Source organism: Aphelocoma coerulescens, chromosome 4A, assembly GCF_041296385.1.
Source record: "Aphelocoma coerulescens isolate FSJ_1873_10779 chromosome 4A, UR_Acoe_1.0, whole genome shotgun sequence".
In the NCBI taxonomy this organism is placed as follows: Eukaryota; Metazoa; Chordata; class Aves; order Passeriformes; family Corvidae; genus Aphelocoma; species Aphelocoma coerulescens.
The window spans coordinates 15,485,265-15,500,553 of NC_091018.1; the positions used below are offsets into that span (position 1 = coordinate 15,485,265).

Below are 15,289 nucleotides of genomic sequence, written 5' to 3' on the forward strand. Positions count from 1 at the left end.
CCTCTCCTCACCTCACCAGGAATTTTGCTTTTCCTATAATCCAAAGCAAACATAACAAGAGCCAATGTTTTGGGGTGGCCCTATCTGTAATTTTATTTTATACTGTATGAGACAACCAAACCTCTTTTTTGTAGGATGGAAAATGCAATCATCTAAAACTCTCATGGTTTAAAAACCAAAATTACTCAGTCAAGTACAGTTGTAAAAATAAAAGACACTTTTAAAAGTAATAAGAGTAGTGTCTTCATGCTATATAAGACCAAGAATGCAGATAACAAATGGTTATCAAGATTTTATTTTTAAATATATTGATACAAAAGTTCAATATGCCACATATTTAACTCTCTTTGAGCAGACTGAAATAGTTCCTTAAGCAGAATGACTAGAGAGAAATCCTTCACAAGTTTATTCACAGGGGTAAAGCCTGACCTCAGATGTACTTGCACCATGCAATGCACATCAAAGTAGAGGAGCCCAGACTGGCACAGGGAACCCTGATCCAGGGGGATGAGCCACGTGTGTGAGGTGTCTCATCAGTGCTCATTAAAGTTTATCAGCTGTGACAAAGCACTCTGGCAGCACAGTCCCGTGGGGCTAGTGTTTCACTGCTGGAGCTGGGGCTGGGGCTGGGTTTGGCCCAGTGACTCCACACACCTTTGGATCAGGGTTAATTGAAGTTGCTCTTGCCTCCCATACACCATTTAAAGGATATTCATATTTCTATATTCTTGAAGGCAGGGGCCAGCACAAGGTGCTACTGCTGAGGAACAAACTAAAGCACTAAGACAAAAGACAAAGTGCTGGCAAATTCTTCTGGGCAGCTTTGCTCTCCATGCCAGGCCAGGGCTTACACTGCTTTCTTTGGAACAGCCCGAGCAAGACCATGCAGTAGAAACTTTTGCTTTTATGATCCTGCCCTGAATTTTATGTTCTACTTCAAAATGTATCTACGTTACAAAACTGTTATGCCACCAATTTTTCTCTTTTCCTGGTCTATGCTCTTTGGAGACAAGACTGCCTGTAGCATTTCTGCAAACCTCTCTCTTCTTGCCTAGTCAACATATACTCAATTAAAAATATATTAATAGCCACAATCCTCAGATGAACTCAATTCACATGAAAAGAGGGCCAAATGGTACCTAGTCTTCTGTGCCACCTTTTTTTGAACAGATACAAAATGCCTGGAGAGCACTGTAAAGATTTGGTTGTTACTTCAACAGTAGTGCCTGCACTGATGCTGTTTCTAGTTAGTTTGCTCCCATTCTTCTTAATTACAAATGGGACTTCAAATAAAACAAATGAAATTCTGATGAGGTATGCAACTCTTAACAAAACTAATACCCTGCTCACAAATGCCATGCAATTTATGAGTAGCATTCTCCAGATAACAACCAAGACAAAATGCAGAGCTACAGACACATGAGAAGTTAAAGCAGATTGGCTTAAATTTGATTCTGGGGTTTTGGTTGTGTTTTTTTTTTTTTTTTTTTTTTTTTTTTTTTTTTTTTTTTTTTTTTTTGTGTGTGTGTGTGTGGGGTGGTTTTTTTTTTGTTTTGTTAGTTTGGTTTGTTTTGTTGTTTGTTTTTTTTTAATTCTGAGTGGTTTCAATAACTGTGACTAATCATTGGCCTTTGTATATTCATGTGAAGAAAAGGCAGGATTATCAGGGTGATCTTACTTCATGAACACAAAAATATATAGGTCAACTTCATCAAATACAGTCAGTCCGCAGAAATCATCATTTTATGAACTGTTGCAGCAATCTCATTTTACCAGTCATTTACTTGTGTTGCTGGTGATGGGGACATGAGCAGCACATGCTCATTCTGCCAGAAATAAGTGTTACTCCTTTCTCCAGCCCTGCCTTAGCCAATTCTCCCCTCCCTTCCCTCTCTTGGTTATTGTTTGATTTTTTAATTTCAGAAGTTTGTTTCATTGAAGATTTTTGGTTGGGTTTTTCTTTTGAGGGGGTGAAGGAGAGGTGGAGAAAAGTTCAGTTTATAAACTAATGATCTTGTTATCCAAGCCATTTCACCTGTCCTGTTTTCAGTTGTTACAGTCATATACAGCTGCCCTCTGCAAATTAATATTACCATTGCTATGCTTCAATGCTTTGTATTTCCAGCCCCTTTAAAACCCCTTACTTCAGAACAGTGTTGTACAATAACATATTGAATAAATGAGTAACCACTTCATACTGCTCTTGTATTTATGAATAGCCAGAGAAATTTCTTTTTTGACAGTGAAAGAGAAATTAGATGTACTTTAAAGGCTTCTAAAGTGTATTTTCAGTTGCTACCAGATGAAATCAAAGAGACAAAATTACTTTTTCCTACTTAAATATTTCACTGATTTTTCTTAGAACACCGTCCTCCCCTCTTCTCTCTCCAAGGCATGCATGATGATTCCCTGGCTATACCATAAGGCAACCTTTACAGACCTAGACCTGATCAGAGTATTTATAAAGAATGACCCACGGTAATGTTAAATGCATTTTAATGCACATATTTCTACCGGTATAGACTACTGACTAGGAACTTCATAACAGAAGAACTGAATTTGAGTCTCTGCCTGACAGGCTTGTCTATGAGAGCTGTGTCTGCAGTGCTAAATTACTCCCATATTCTGGCTGCTCGTGGCTTCACACACCCCATGCACATTAATTGTCATAACCAGAAAAAAAAATTGAGAAAGGCATGTGGGACTGTGCCTGAAAGGGGGGCACACTTATTGAAATTCATGTATTGCTCTGCTTGATTCCCCGAGCCACACGTGGGAACACTCAGCCACAGGCAGCTGCATCACTGTCCTGGGGAGGAGGAGGAGCCGGGGCAGAACAGTTCCACTGTGTGGTTTCACTGTTGGTCACCGCTTTTCAGCCACGCAAGGCAGAAGCCAAGAACCTGCCCTGTTGGGTTTCAGTACCTGCAAACACAGAATGAAATTTACGTGGAGCTACTGTGGCAATTGTGCACCAATTGATGTGCAGTTAATCGGACCCCAGCTATTTTCGAAAAGTAAAAAGCAAAGCCTTGCAAGTTCTCATCACATAAAAGCAAAATAAGCTTATGCATTCCTCCAAACTGAGATCAAACTGTGTCCCTCAGATGTGCCAACAACCTGCCCAGCATTTTAGTGACAAACTTCTTTAGTCTCTCCAACACAGCAAAACACAGCATTCTCAAATAAAAAAAAGAAATTTCCTACTGCACAGAAAGACCACACACAAGTACAGCAGCACCCATGTAAGTCTGCATGTGTGCTTTGGCTCTCACCAAAGCCTTGCACAGCCCTTTGCTGGTGCTGCTGCCTTAGAAGCACTGGTTATTTCAGCAGGAAACTCTGCACAGGGGCCATCCCTACCTCAGAGTGGGCTTGAAAAGAAAGATTCTTTGATTTCAACAGCCCATTTCTTAATTCTTAGCAACTGGTGTAAATCAGGAGTTCCATTCCAGTTGCTCCAGTGTAAAACCACTTTAGAGGGCAGATCCAAGTCTAGTCTTTCAACTTGCAGAAGCACCTGGACTCTGTCCAGGCTGGACTGGTTGGCTTTTTGCAGTTTGGAGCTGAAACAAGGAGAGAGCTGCATTTCACACAGTTCCACTGCTCATCTCTCTGAACCTGACAGAATACAGCCCTCAGGGAGGGTTACAAGCACACTTTTTTTTTTTCTGGTTAGATTGAGTTTTGCAAGTGCAGATAACTTTTTAATATTTTAAAATACATTTTGAATTACAATTGTAATTAAGCAAGGAGATTTTTTCCCCATAATCACATGAAATGGCCCAAGCAATTTAGTGTTCTAATTTTTATATTCATAGAGCAAATATTAGACTGTCCAGTTACATTACTGAACAATAGATAACAACCCTAGGTCACACTGTATGTTCTTTTTAAGAAAATATATTTAAAAATTATTCTTCTAAAATTACAGGGGTTTTCATATAATTTTTCCTCTGGCTTCAAATTGTAACTCTAACAGGAGAATAAGCCAAATTATTTCTCAACACTTTCAAACCACTGCTTGCAGGACGCAGCAACCCTGAGCTGAGAAAACCACATATCTTCAAAGTAGTCACTTAATAATATTTTTCTATTTATGCCAGACCCCTATGAACTCTTTAGTCCAAAACTAGAGGCATGGTGCAAAATTATGCATGAGTGTCATCACTAATTGAAAAAATGAAGCTAATTAAATATATTTGTTCACCACAAGTTAGGAAAAATACCATTCTGACACTCCTATTTCAGAACCCATTGCATAAGCAGTCCTTACAAACATCTACTTTGTGATAAATCATGTTTTTGAAGATCCCAAAACCCCACATTTTCCATAAATATGTTTCCTTGAGCACTCTGCATCAGTTCTGTGTTCATACTTGACTGGATCCTATCATACCACATTCTTCAGGAAAGCAGCTGCTTTTCTGTCTTTGGTGTTTTAAAAAAATTAAAATGAGACTTAACACTTTTAATTAGATGTTTAATTCATGCTTTTGTGAGCTATTTCCTTCCAATCTGAATTTTGTCACACAACTATAACAGTCTTTCCACTGCCAAATTTTTTTTTAAATGCTAACTCAGTGTCTCAAAGAATGTGTATTGCACAATTTGGTAAAGAATTTGAAAGTCTCATTTGTGAGTAAAGTAGGAACGCCTAGTAACTGGCACAAGCTGTGGCTGTAAAAATATGCAATGTTAAGAACAAAAACCCCTCCAAAACCAAGGGAACAGTTTAAACACATTTCATAGGGCATGCAGTAAATACTAAGTTTTAGGGACTAGTTGAAAGAGCAAATTGAGCAGAATATGGCTCTTACTGATGAGATACAAGTATTTTACTACTTTTGTGGTTTTACTTTTAAAGAAGCAAATGCAGAAATACTCCTCAAAAACCAAATGAAATGTGAGTCAGCCATTTGAAGAAGGTGGCAAAGAGGAGCCCAGTTTTCAGAAGGAGCTTCCTCTTTGCACCCTCGCTGGCACTCAGCACATTCACAGCATTGCTTTCCAAATCCTTCAGGAGCAGCTGAGTGTCACTCAGCCAAGTGATGTTCCCATTAAGAATGCAGCACATACCATGCCTTTTTCTCTGCTGTCAGTTATTGTTTCTGATCACAAGATGAGGGTGAGCAGGATTTGGCCTGTCCTCAGGACAGTATAATGGATTATCATTACTGGTAATAACAACACATGTTCTGTAGGCCAAGAGTCCTCCTTTTGCTTCACCTGGTGTTCATGGCCCAAAACGAGCAGCCCTCTTGAATCCTCTTGTTAATCCCCTTGCTACCCTGGTGATCCTGCTCACACTTTTCTGAGCTTGTTGTACCCGTACATCCCCCACTGTGCAGACTTGGGTGAGTCTTTTCAAACTGCAGACTTCAACTGTGCTCAACAGCAAACCCCATGGCTTGCCAAGACACAGGCCCTGGGCTGAAGGCAGCTTCCATTCCACAATGGAGACAGAATTTTGAGGACTTTCCTGAGATACTTAAGGTTGTTTAAAACTGTTGGTTCTGCTTGGACACTACCACTCTCCTTCAGAAAAAGTATTTCTATATATATACCCATATAAGCAGATTACCTTTGGATAGGTTGGCTGAGAGTTTTTGCATGCTTTTAAAAAGTGACCTTAACATTTAAAATCCAGGCAAGCCAAGAAAAGTACAGTTCTGCCCGCAAAATATGCAGTGTCCCAGTGCAGTTTGAGACTCTGAAAGCTCCATCAAAACAACAGTGATCCAAAAGTTGTGCTCACAGCCTGGCTCTACCAGAAGTGTGTTGACCAGCAAAAGTTGGTGACTATGCTTTGTCACCATTCCTCCTTGTGTAGAGACCCTGTCATGTGTACTTCAGCTGGCAGTTTCTCAGCCTGCATTCAGATGTAAAATTGTGAACTATTATTGCTTGTGCTGCAGAACTGAGAAAACAGGCAAGAACTGCAGCAAAAACCCCACTCTGTCTTACACCAAAGCACGTGGCAGGACAGGGACATTGCTGCTGAAAATTACCTAGCCTTGGATGCTAGTAAATATTGCCCAAATAACTACCAAGTGCTATTTATCAGTGTGGACACTCACAGAGGGTGTCATGATTTTATCAGCATCACTAACAGAAGGCAGGAGAAATGTGACAGTGAAGCCTGGACAGCCTGAGAACACACAGGTCTAATCACCTCCTCTCCTTGAATCAAGGTAAGTGGGTCACTACCTGAGTGGCCTTGTTTGCATTGCTTCAGGTCACACCTTAGGTCACGATTTGAAAACACCCACAAAAATCTGTATCACAATCAAACCCTTAAATAACCAGGATCTTCATTTCACTCCAGGTAACTGTGCAAAGACCTGATGCATCAATAATATATTTGCTTGCATATTTACTTCAGTCAAATTCATGGCAAAGGTCAGAACCTAAGCAGACAGTGGGGGATATGCTTCAGAGCCCCCAGTAGTGACACACACACACAGAGGTTGGCAATCAACCCCTCACTGCAGCTGGTGACTGTGGGCTTGTGAGGGCACACTGTGCACACTCACAAACGGCTTTAAATTTGGCTTTCTCATCTGGGTGGCTGAGCTCAGAAAACCACTCCAGACACCTCTCAAAGTGTTTTCTCAACTGGGAGCCTAGTTAAGTCACTTCAGGGGGAATTGAAATCAAAGATGGTTTTCTGCATCCAGCTGAAATGGATTGTGCAGTGATTACAGAAATACAACCCTTCAAGAGGGCTCGGGGTTCTGTGGAGGGGTGGAAAGGCTGGGAGCAGTCTGCATGAAAGAGAGTAAATAGTTTTGCGGGGGGAAAGGCACTTTTCTCTTTTAGCACAGCTACTAATGAAATAGCAAGAGTGGCTTACAAGAAAAACATGCAAACATTCGACTGCTGTGAATTATACTGTTTGGTAAGAGATAAAATAATAATCAGCTCACCATCAAGACCAAATCCCCAAGCTGCTTGTAGGTTCATGATCGGAACGGTGTTGAGTCATCTCCTTTGCATACCTCTGGGAACGCGGCATTCCCAGCATACCAGAGCAGCAGCCACAGCACTGGCAGCGCAGCCCGGCGGGGCAGGCAGAGGTGGTCCCCACGCCAGCCCACCGCCACTTGGAAGGCACATTTGGAATGATCCACAGCTTCTCCCACTCCTGGCTCCCGGCCACCTCTTCTTCCTTTATCTCCTCAGGACGCACTTCCCTCCCTCCCTCCCTCTCACACCTGTGAAAAGCTGAGGCTTTCATCAGCGATGGGATGGTTCACGGCCAGCTGGGCTTTAATTTGTGGGTATAGGGAGGTGTCATTGACTCGAGGAGCCCTCCCTGGCTGAGTGTATTTAAGGAGCTGTTGCAGCAGTTCTAGACTGCTTGATAACCTCGTTGTCACCTCCCCAGGTGGCTGTAGTAAAAGTGGTGCAATTTTCTTTAGAAGGGCAGGAACCTGCAAAATAATTAAATATGTCAAGTCAGTCCAGTGTGTGGAGACCCCAGGGTAATTTGCTTCCTTTTATAAACCCGAACTTGATTTGCTTAATTTCTTTCTAGATGAACCTGAACAGTGGCTTTCAATTCTCATGGCCTCTTATTTATTATTTTTTAGACAGTTCATCTCTCCAGACACATATCATAATTACCAGAGACTGGAGGGGAAGAGCCCAATTCAAACGAATACGTACGTACGTATGTGTGTGTGCACATATATATTAAACTGCTGCCTGTCAAAGCTGGAGGGAAGCTTTTAAATAAAGTCGTGGAGAATGTCAAGCAATGTGAAGCAACCTAGTTAAACGCTAAAAAATCTGTCCTCCCTTTTGTTTGGCTCCTGATTTATGTCAAGCTGGAATAAATGATAATAACACAAGGTTATTAGATTTTTTTTTATTATATAAATACGAAGTGCATGCATTTAGTAACCTTCAGACTGTAAAACACGGATAAAAGTACATCCAGAAGTTCCAAGCCACCTCATTTAAAACTTATGCAAAGCACACCAAAAAGAGAAAGCATGAGAAAAAGACTCAAGTGTCACTACTCCCCCTGAAGCACAAATTTTCCCTGTGAGCCATATAAGCACAAAACTGTTTGAAGGCAGGCACCGGCCAGTTACAAAAACGTCAAGCTCACGCTTAATGTTCAACAGATTTTAAGCAAAACCTCCTGCACACGGATGAGTTTTACAGCTGTGAGACCGCATAAGCGCAGCAGGACGCGGGCAGCCTCTGTGAGGGACGGGGAACCCTCCGGCATCGCAGCGCCCACCGCGCTCCTGAGCCGGGCCCGGGGGAGCGGTGCCACGCGCGGACAGCCTTGCGAGGAAGCACCGCGGGGCTGACACGGCCCCAGCATCCCGCCAGCGCTTTTTGACTCGCCCACGTCCTGCGCACACGCGCGGGTGTCGGGGTTGCCCTGGGGGCACAGTGTCTGTCTGGCCGGGTAGTTTCCTAATCATTCTCCTCATTTTCTCGGGTGGCATATCGCTGTAAAAAACTTCTCTCAACATACCTACACAACATAAATTTCCAGGAAAGTGGCAATGCTGTTCGTAGTTCTGACTTTTCTCAATCTCTTTTGCAGCAGAGAAGTCTAATAGTGAATGTATTTGACTATAAATAATAATGAACTTTACAGAAAGGAAATTAGTGTTTTTATACAGCTCAGTTCAACAGATTCCAGTTTAATTCTAAGCCCTTCATTTGAGAAATCAGTTGTGAGGTTCATTATATTTCAAAATATCCAAGCCAATGAATCATCTGCCCAGGGAGGTGGTGGAGTCACCATCCCTGGACATGTTTAAAAAAGACTGGACGTGGCACTCAGTCGGGGTTTAGTTGATGAGGAGGTGTTAGGTCATGGGTTGGACTTGATGACCTCAAAGGTCTTTTCCAATCTAGGTCATTCAGTGATTTTGTGATTCCGTAATGTTGGTGCTATTTCAAGATCAAGTAGAAAGTGTGATTTAAAGAGTTAAGGCCAGTGAAGAACAGAACATTTGAATATTACCTTCTACAGGTGACTTAAGATCTAATTGCTGTTAGTAAAAGCAAACCCTTTGTGTCATAAAGAGTGCTTACTTCAGTGGCTGCAGATTAAAACACTCTAGTTACTTCTTTTTATATTCAGGAAAAAAATTAGCCTATAAATTCTTTTATACTTTCAGTGAAGATATTTTTGGAACTGCAATAAATTTCTCATTACATGCAATACACTACTGTCTGATTATTTTTTTTTTTTATTATTTTTACCTCAAAATTATGTCTGAATGGGACAGTCCAATTATGTCTGATTTAATGTTCTAATGTAATCCTGGGTGATTACAAGAAAGGTCTCGGGTTATTTAACAAGCGACATTTTGGATTTATCACAAAAGCGATATTGGAAATACAGGACCTGTAGGGAGCCAATTAAACTTTCCTGGACATCATCTGCTTGGCAGTGTCCTCCTTCCACCAGTATGCCCCCTTGCCTAGAGAAATAACCAACATGCTGTGCAGTGGCTGGGAAACTGGGGTTTAGTTCAGGGCTGGATCCTTTCAGAGAGCACCAGAAGAAGACTAAAGATAGATTTTGGTTGTTCCCATTATTGACCCAGTCAAAATGATCACCTCATGGAAATAGTGGTCTCTTTGTCTGTGGTATCTCAAAGAGTCAATGCCAAGGAGAGACTGGGCCTGAACAAATATGTAAGTGAATAAATCTTAAAAGCCAAAGAATTGAAGCACCTGAAGCAGGTTTACTCCCTTTTGTACAAAACTGATGTGAAAGATGAGATTGTGCCCCATCCATTCTCACTAATTCAGTGCCTCTGTGTGCGAATCCATTTAAGGCAGGGCAGAATGCAACTTGGAAGGTCATTGTGGCTGGAAAGGATGTGTGAAGAAGGCTGACCCTGGCTGGGATGGGTAGAGAGCTACTATAGCTGGCAACTAGAAAAGCTAAATTTTAATTGCAAATGAAGAATATTTGTTCAGTGATAGACATGGAACTGTGTGATGACTCTGTTACAAAATCGTTCTCAGGAGCAGAACTTGCACTTGAAAATGGATTTATTAGAAATTTTATAGCTCTATTTCTCATCATGAGATATTGATTTTTTCAGCTAGATATAAATGAGTTAAAATAAAGGGGAAAAATCCTAAACTTTATCCTAGTGACCAAAGGGATGTCTGCTATGGAAGCCTTTTGCTCATACAGGCAAACTACAGTTGCTCAGCCCTGGCACAACAGTCTTCATGTGGCCAAGCAACACAAGGAAAGTTTCATATCACTCCAGTAAAGCCACTTGCAGAAGTAGAATAGGATAGGCTTCCTAGAAGAAGTGCAATTTTAGCAGAATAATTCTGTTTATATAGCAGCTTTCACTGGTGCAATTATGATGACTAGATATTACACTCCTCTCTCTCTGCACCTGAGAGCATTCATTCCTGTGCCAACAAAACCTTCAGACCAGGCCAGAAGCAAAAGTTGAGTTAATTAGAATACAGATGAGCACTTTATGACTTACCTCTGTTTTGCCACTCTTATTACACAAGCAAAATGAAAGTCATCTCATTATGCTAAAACTGTACCAGCACTCAGCTTCCTGCTACTGGTTTCTAGCTGGAAACCAGCTACCTTGATGGATGTAGTGAAGAATAGACAGGTACAGACAAGGAGAGATCCAGGGAGTGGCCAATCATCACAGGAAATATTATAATCATTTGATCTCTTGCTGTATCCAAATAATTTCAACATTGCAACTGAGAACAACAGTATCATATGAAAACTCTGCCCTGATGTGCCTTGCAACCATTTTTACCTTCTCCTTCAGCCCTCAGAAGTCTTATGCCCATGTTATTTCTTTATTGCTTGTTTGTTTTTCTCTCCTTCACTGCAGCCCAGCTCTGGCTGTATCAGGCATAAAGCAGAGTGCACGATACACTTTTTCAAGGCATTCAAGCATGAACTATTTTTCACTCTGGATTCCCTCTGCCCTGTTTTGCTCCATAACTTTTCCCAGTGCAGTGATCAACCCGTCCTCCAATCAGCTTTACAACCTCACCAACAATACTGCTCCATAGATCAGCTCAGGTTGCTGCAGGATCATGATGGTTTTATGCCTCCAGCCTGCCACTTCCCACTGCCCCTAACTACCCAGCGAGTGGAAGTCCCAAGGTTGTTTGTAAGCTGGTGTGCATAATACAGCCAGCAGGCTGGCCTGGGTTGTAAATTTGATGTATTTCATACTTAAGTAGGACTGTCAACTGTTAAATCCATTCCTTGCTAAAAATAAAAGCTACATAATAAGCCTGATACTGTAGATCACTTTAAACCAGATACTGTAATCCCCACTTGAGACAGATACATGACCTATTAAATTAAACATAGATTCCCTGAAATTACATGCAGAACCTCTCTCAGATCAGACCGACTCCATTACTTTACCCTGTAAATAGAAATATTGAACTTGTGTATATTTTCAGACATGATGTATATAGTCACTTATCAGCTTTTGTATATGCATGCTGCATTAGCAGAGGTGTGCCTTGAAACAAAAACAACGTTGACAACATTTTCAAAGTAAAATACCTGATACCATCTTTCTAAATATGTACTTAATTTTGTTGACAAAATAGGTCTTTATTTTCTGAACAGGTGACATCAATGCCAGCTGAGGAAAAATAAAACCATCTATATTAAGGTGCTGATAAATTATTTTGGAGACCAACATTTCAAAACAGATTTTAACAACTGAAAAAAAACCAAAAACCAGAGCAGAAAACCTTGGAAATGCTCTTATATTTGAACAATTCCACTGAGTTGTTTTGTTTTGTTTTTTTTTTTTTTTTCTGGTAAAATGCATATTTCTGTAGAATTTGCAGCTCAATAAACTGTGTTGTTGTAGTTTTATTTTACAACTTTCTAGCTGTCTTCACTCTGTTACTGAAGGGTAGCTTTGGTGATCTGTGAGATGGCAATGTTGAGAAGAGCACCAGGAAAGGACACAGCCCTGTGACCTGGTGCAGAGAGAGGTTCTGATCACACCAAGACTTCAGCCTTACCTTCCCATGGCTCCCGAGATGGACAGAAGAATGAATACTGTCTTCATGTGGATTAGTGCAGAAGGAAAGAAACAGGTTATGCATATTTTGTGCCTGTGTGGCACCTACTTAGTGTGCTTTAGCACTGGACACTGCATTATATCATTATGTACAGGGTTAAACCAGATTACTGCTGAGTACCCACACCCAGCATTTCACAGCTGCTCTCTTGCTTTGGCACACAATCAGGGCTTTCTTCCAACATAGCTCAGCAAAACTGCTACCTCCGTGTCTTGCAGCAACTCTCATTTATTTATTCAGATTTATCACCACACCTATCAAGCCCTTTGCTTTTACATGTTTTCTTTCTCTCCTTTTTTCCTTCTCAAACTTCACTGCCTCAGCTGTTTTTCTGAGGACACACTACAAAACTGGGAGCTTTTCTACTCTTTTGGAGTGCAGGAGCAACTCTGATATTTCCATATAAAGCTCCAAATTGGGAATGTCAAATGGAATCAACTGCATCTGAAACACAACCAACCAAACAAATGAACAAGCAAAAACTAAGCAGGTTATGTGAGGCCACCATTCAGGTGGATGCAAAAAAATAACACTTGTGCTTCTAGAATGAGGATAAATCAAGATGCTGCAGTCTGTAGCAATTTTAGAGGGGTAGTATTTTCCCACACAATAAAATGAAGTTCTCTTGAGCAATTCCTGCAGTGGATGAGTCACTGGCTGTCTTGGCTGGTTTATTCAAAATTATTTCTGTTCAGCAGGAATGGAGGAGAAATCTTATTCTCCCCTGTCTGTGAGCCCTCAGATTTGCCAGACCTGTGCTGATGCAATACAGCATTTCATTCCACAGCCCCACTCCAGGTTCAGTCCGATGCCTCAGTGAGTCTGTAGTTTCCCAAGCAGCCTGTCCACGTTGGAAGCAAGGAAGCAGAATGTAATCTGGTTTTTTTTTGCAGGAAGCCCTGCTCCTGAGCACCGAGGCTGTTCAGGCAGGAGCAGCAGTTCTGTGAATGGGGAACAGCAGCTGATGGCAGTGGGATGTGTGATGCCTTTCTCAGAGGTCACAGCTTTGGGGAGTAGCTGTGACTGGGAGGAGCTGAAGCCATTCTTCTATGAGAAAGTGTAAAGCCAGCCTGTATATTGGTGAAGCCACTCCAGGGATATGCTTCAGCAGAAAGACATGACAAGCTGTGAATTACAGTGCATTAATTCAAGCCTAACATATTGTCAAGTATGGGGCCAAAGGGCTAAGAGCCATCCATACAGCTAGGTGTGAATTAATTCACACTAGTTCACACACTGAAGTGTCTTATTGTGATAATAGATTTAATACTCCTAAAATGTTATTTTAAAATATCTATATATTATTAATTAAAGTGTAAGACTTATGCCTCCTGAACACTGAATTATATCTCAATGAAACCATTGCTCAAAATTCTTATTAACCCAGAAGGTCACTCAATTTCTCCTGCCCATTTCATAATAATAAATAGTATAAACTGTTCAGACCATTCCATCTCTTTGTTACAGGAACTATCACCATCAAAAGGGAAATCCCTCTTCCTGTATGTAAAATTAATGCTCAAGTATGTGGTTGGGTAAATGTTTCCTGCATGTAGATGTTCAGCCATATGTTTCTGGATTTCTCTTTGATAAGTAAGTGCTGGTTACCACTGAGTGATTATGTGCAAAACCTGTACCAGGAGGAAAGGTGCCTGTACACAAGTGCTAATCAATGAACTTTGCTACCCATCAATTCATATTTCCAAAGTGCTTGCATTGAAATGAAAGTCATTATGGCTATGCCAATTAGTATGAAAAATACGCTGGGCTTTTGTCTCTTGCCAGAGGAGGTCAAGGTACTCTAATTTTAACAGGATCTCATCCAGAGAGGAGCTGAAAAACAGATTAGGTGGAGCCCAGCCCTGAGGAAAGTTTAGTAAAGCTGATGGGAACTGCTCAGAGTAGGTCAAACTCATTCACTTCTATCAGGAATGAGTTTGGTCCCCAGGGAACAGTTAAATATTAAATCCATTTCTGGTTTTTGTTTTGTTTTGTTTTTAACCGAGTCTTGGCTTCTGAGCTGTTTATAAGAGAAAATGATATAGTAAATTATGTAAGATAAATGATACAGTCTGGCAGTGTGAGAAATCTACTATTTGTAACTAATTCTAATTTTTTAAGCTACTGTATGTCATAGCTAAAGCAGCACATGCTATCACTGAGCTGTCTTTGAGATTTACTACTTGTGTTAGTGTTTCATCTGTGGTTTGTTTAAAATATTTGGGGGGCTTGAGACTGTGGTGCTGTGCTGAGGCTGTGAGCTGCATGTAAAAGGCTGAAAGTGCCCTTCTGCACGTGGGTGGGTGAGTGGAGAGGTCTGCTGTGGAGGCAAATTGAAGTAAATGACCAACAGTCAGTTAAATGCTTCTGTATCAAAGAGAGCTCTGTCAGGGTGTGACACTGGAAGACCTTGGCATGGGTGAAGACAAGCTTTTGTGGACCTGAAGGGAGCAAAGGCAGCCAGATCTGAGGCTCGGTACAAAGGCAGCCATGAGAACACGCGCCCTCCGCACCCCGGCTAAGCAGACCTCTCTCCTCTTAAGACAGAAGGCTTCCCAGTAAAGGTTTTTACATTTTATTGATCTTTGTCTTTTATCTTCCTCTGCAGCAAACCTTTCCAACAGCACAAACATTTTATTAGATAGTTACAGTGTTGTGGCTGCTGTGTGTTCCTTCCAGAGCACACCTTTTCTATGCCGTGCTGGTTTTCCCTTACAAAGCAAGTTAATAAATTGTACAGTGATGAGCTTTGATTGCTTCACGTTCAAACTGCTCTTTCCCAGAGGCTGTGTTACCCAAGATATTAGCAGAGAGAGCTGCTCTGACCTCGTTTAGTGGGCAGGCAGGAGCAGTGCCGAGGTGCAGCCCCTGGAGCATAGTGAAACCATTGTCTCCTTCCAGGACAAGCCATGGAGCCTGAACCACAGGAGCATAACCTTGGATGTCCCTTGGCATTGCAAGCTGTGTTACCCAGTGAAAGGAGACTGTATCTGAGCATCTGGGAGAAAAGTCTATGACAGGTTTATTTGATATTTTTACTGGAGACCATACAATTACTGGAATACCTGGATTTATTTGAATGGAAGTATTATAGAAATATTCTCTCCAGTGGTTTCCTGCATGGAGAGGAAATTTCATTTTGCAGCCAAAATTTTGTCAGAGGGTCACAACCTCTTTCTCAATGCTGAAAAACTGT

The 15,289-nt window shown here is 41.3% G+C and overlaps 1 protein-coding gene across 5 annotated transcripts in view; it reads right to left on the reverse strand.

Moving 5' to 3' along the window:
* Positions 1–15,289, reverse strand: part of AFF2 (ALF transcription elongation factor 2) — a 446,304-nt gene that overhangs the window by 365,924 nt on the left and 65,091 nt on the right. For 2 of the 5 annotated variants that reach the window (XM_069015464.1, XM_069015463.1), the window contains exon 2: positions 7,218–7,436. The exons of 1 other annotated variant lie outside the window; for it this stretch is intronic. In XM_069015464.1, coding sequence (XP_068871565.1) covers positions 7,218–7,240 — 23 coding nt within the window. In that variant the 5' untranslated portion in view covers positions 7,241–7,436. Of the gene's footprint in view, positions 1–6,929; positions 7,154–7,217; positions 7,437–15,289 lie in introns of those variants that run through there. 2 more of the 5 variants (XM_069015468.1, XM_069015469.1) reach the window with 1 other exon arrangement.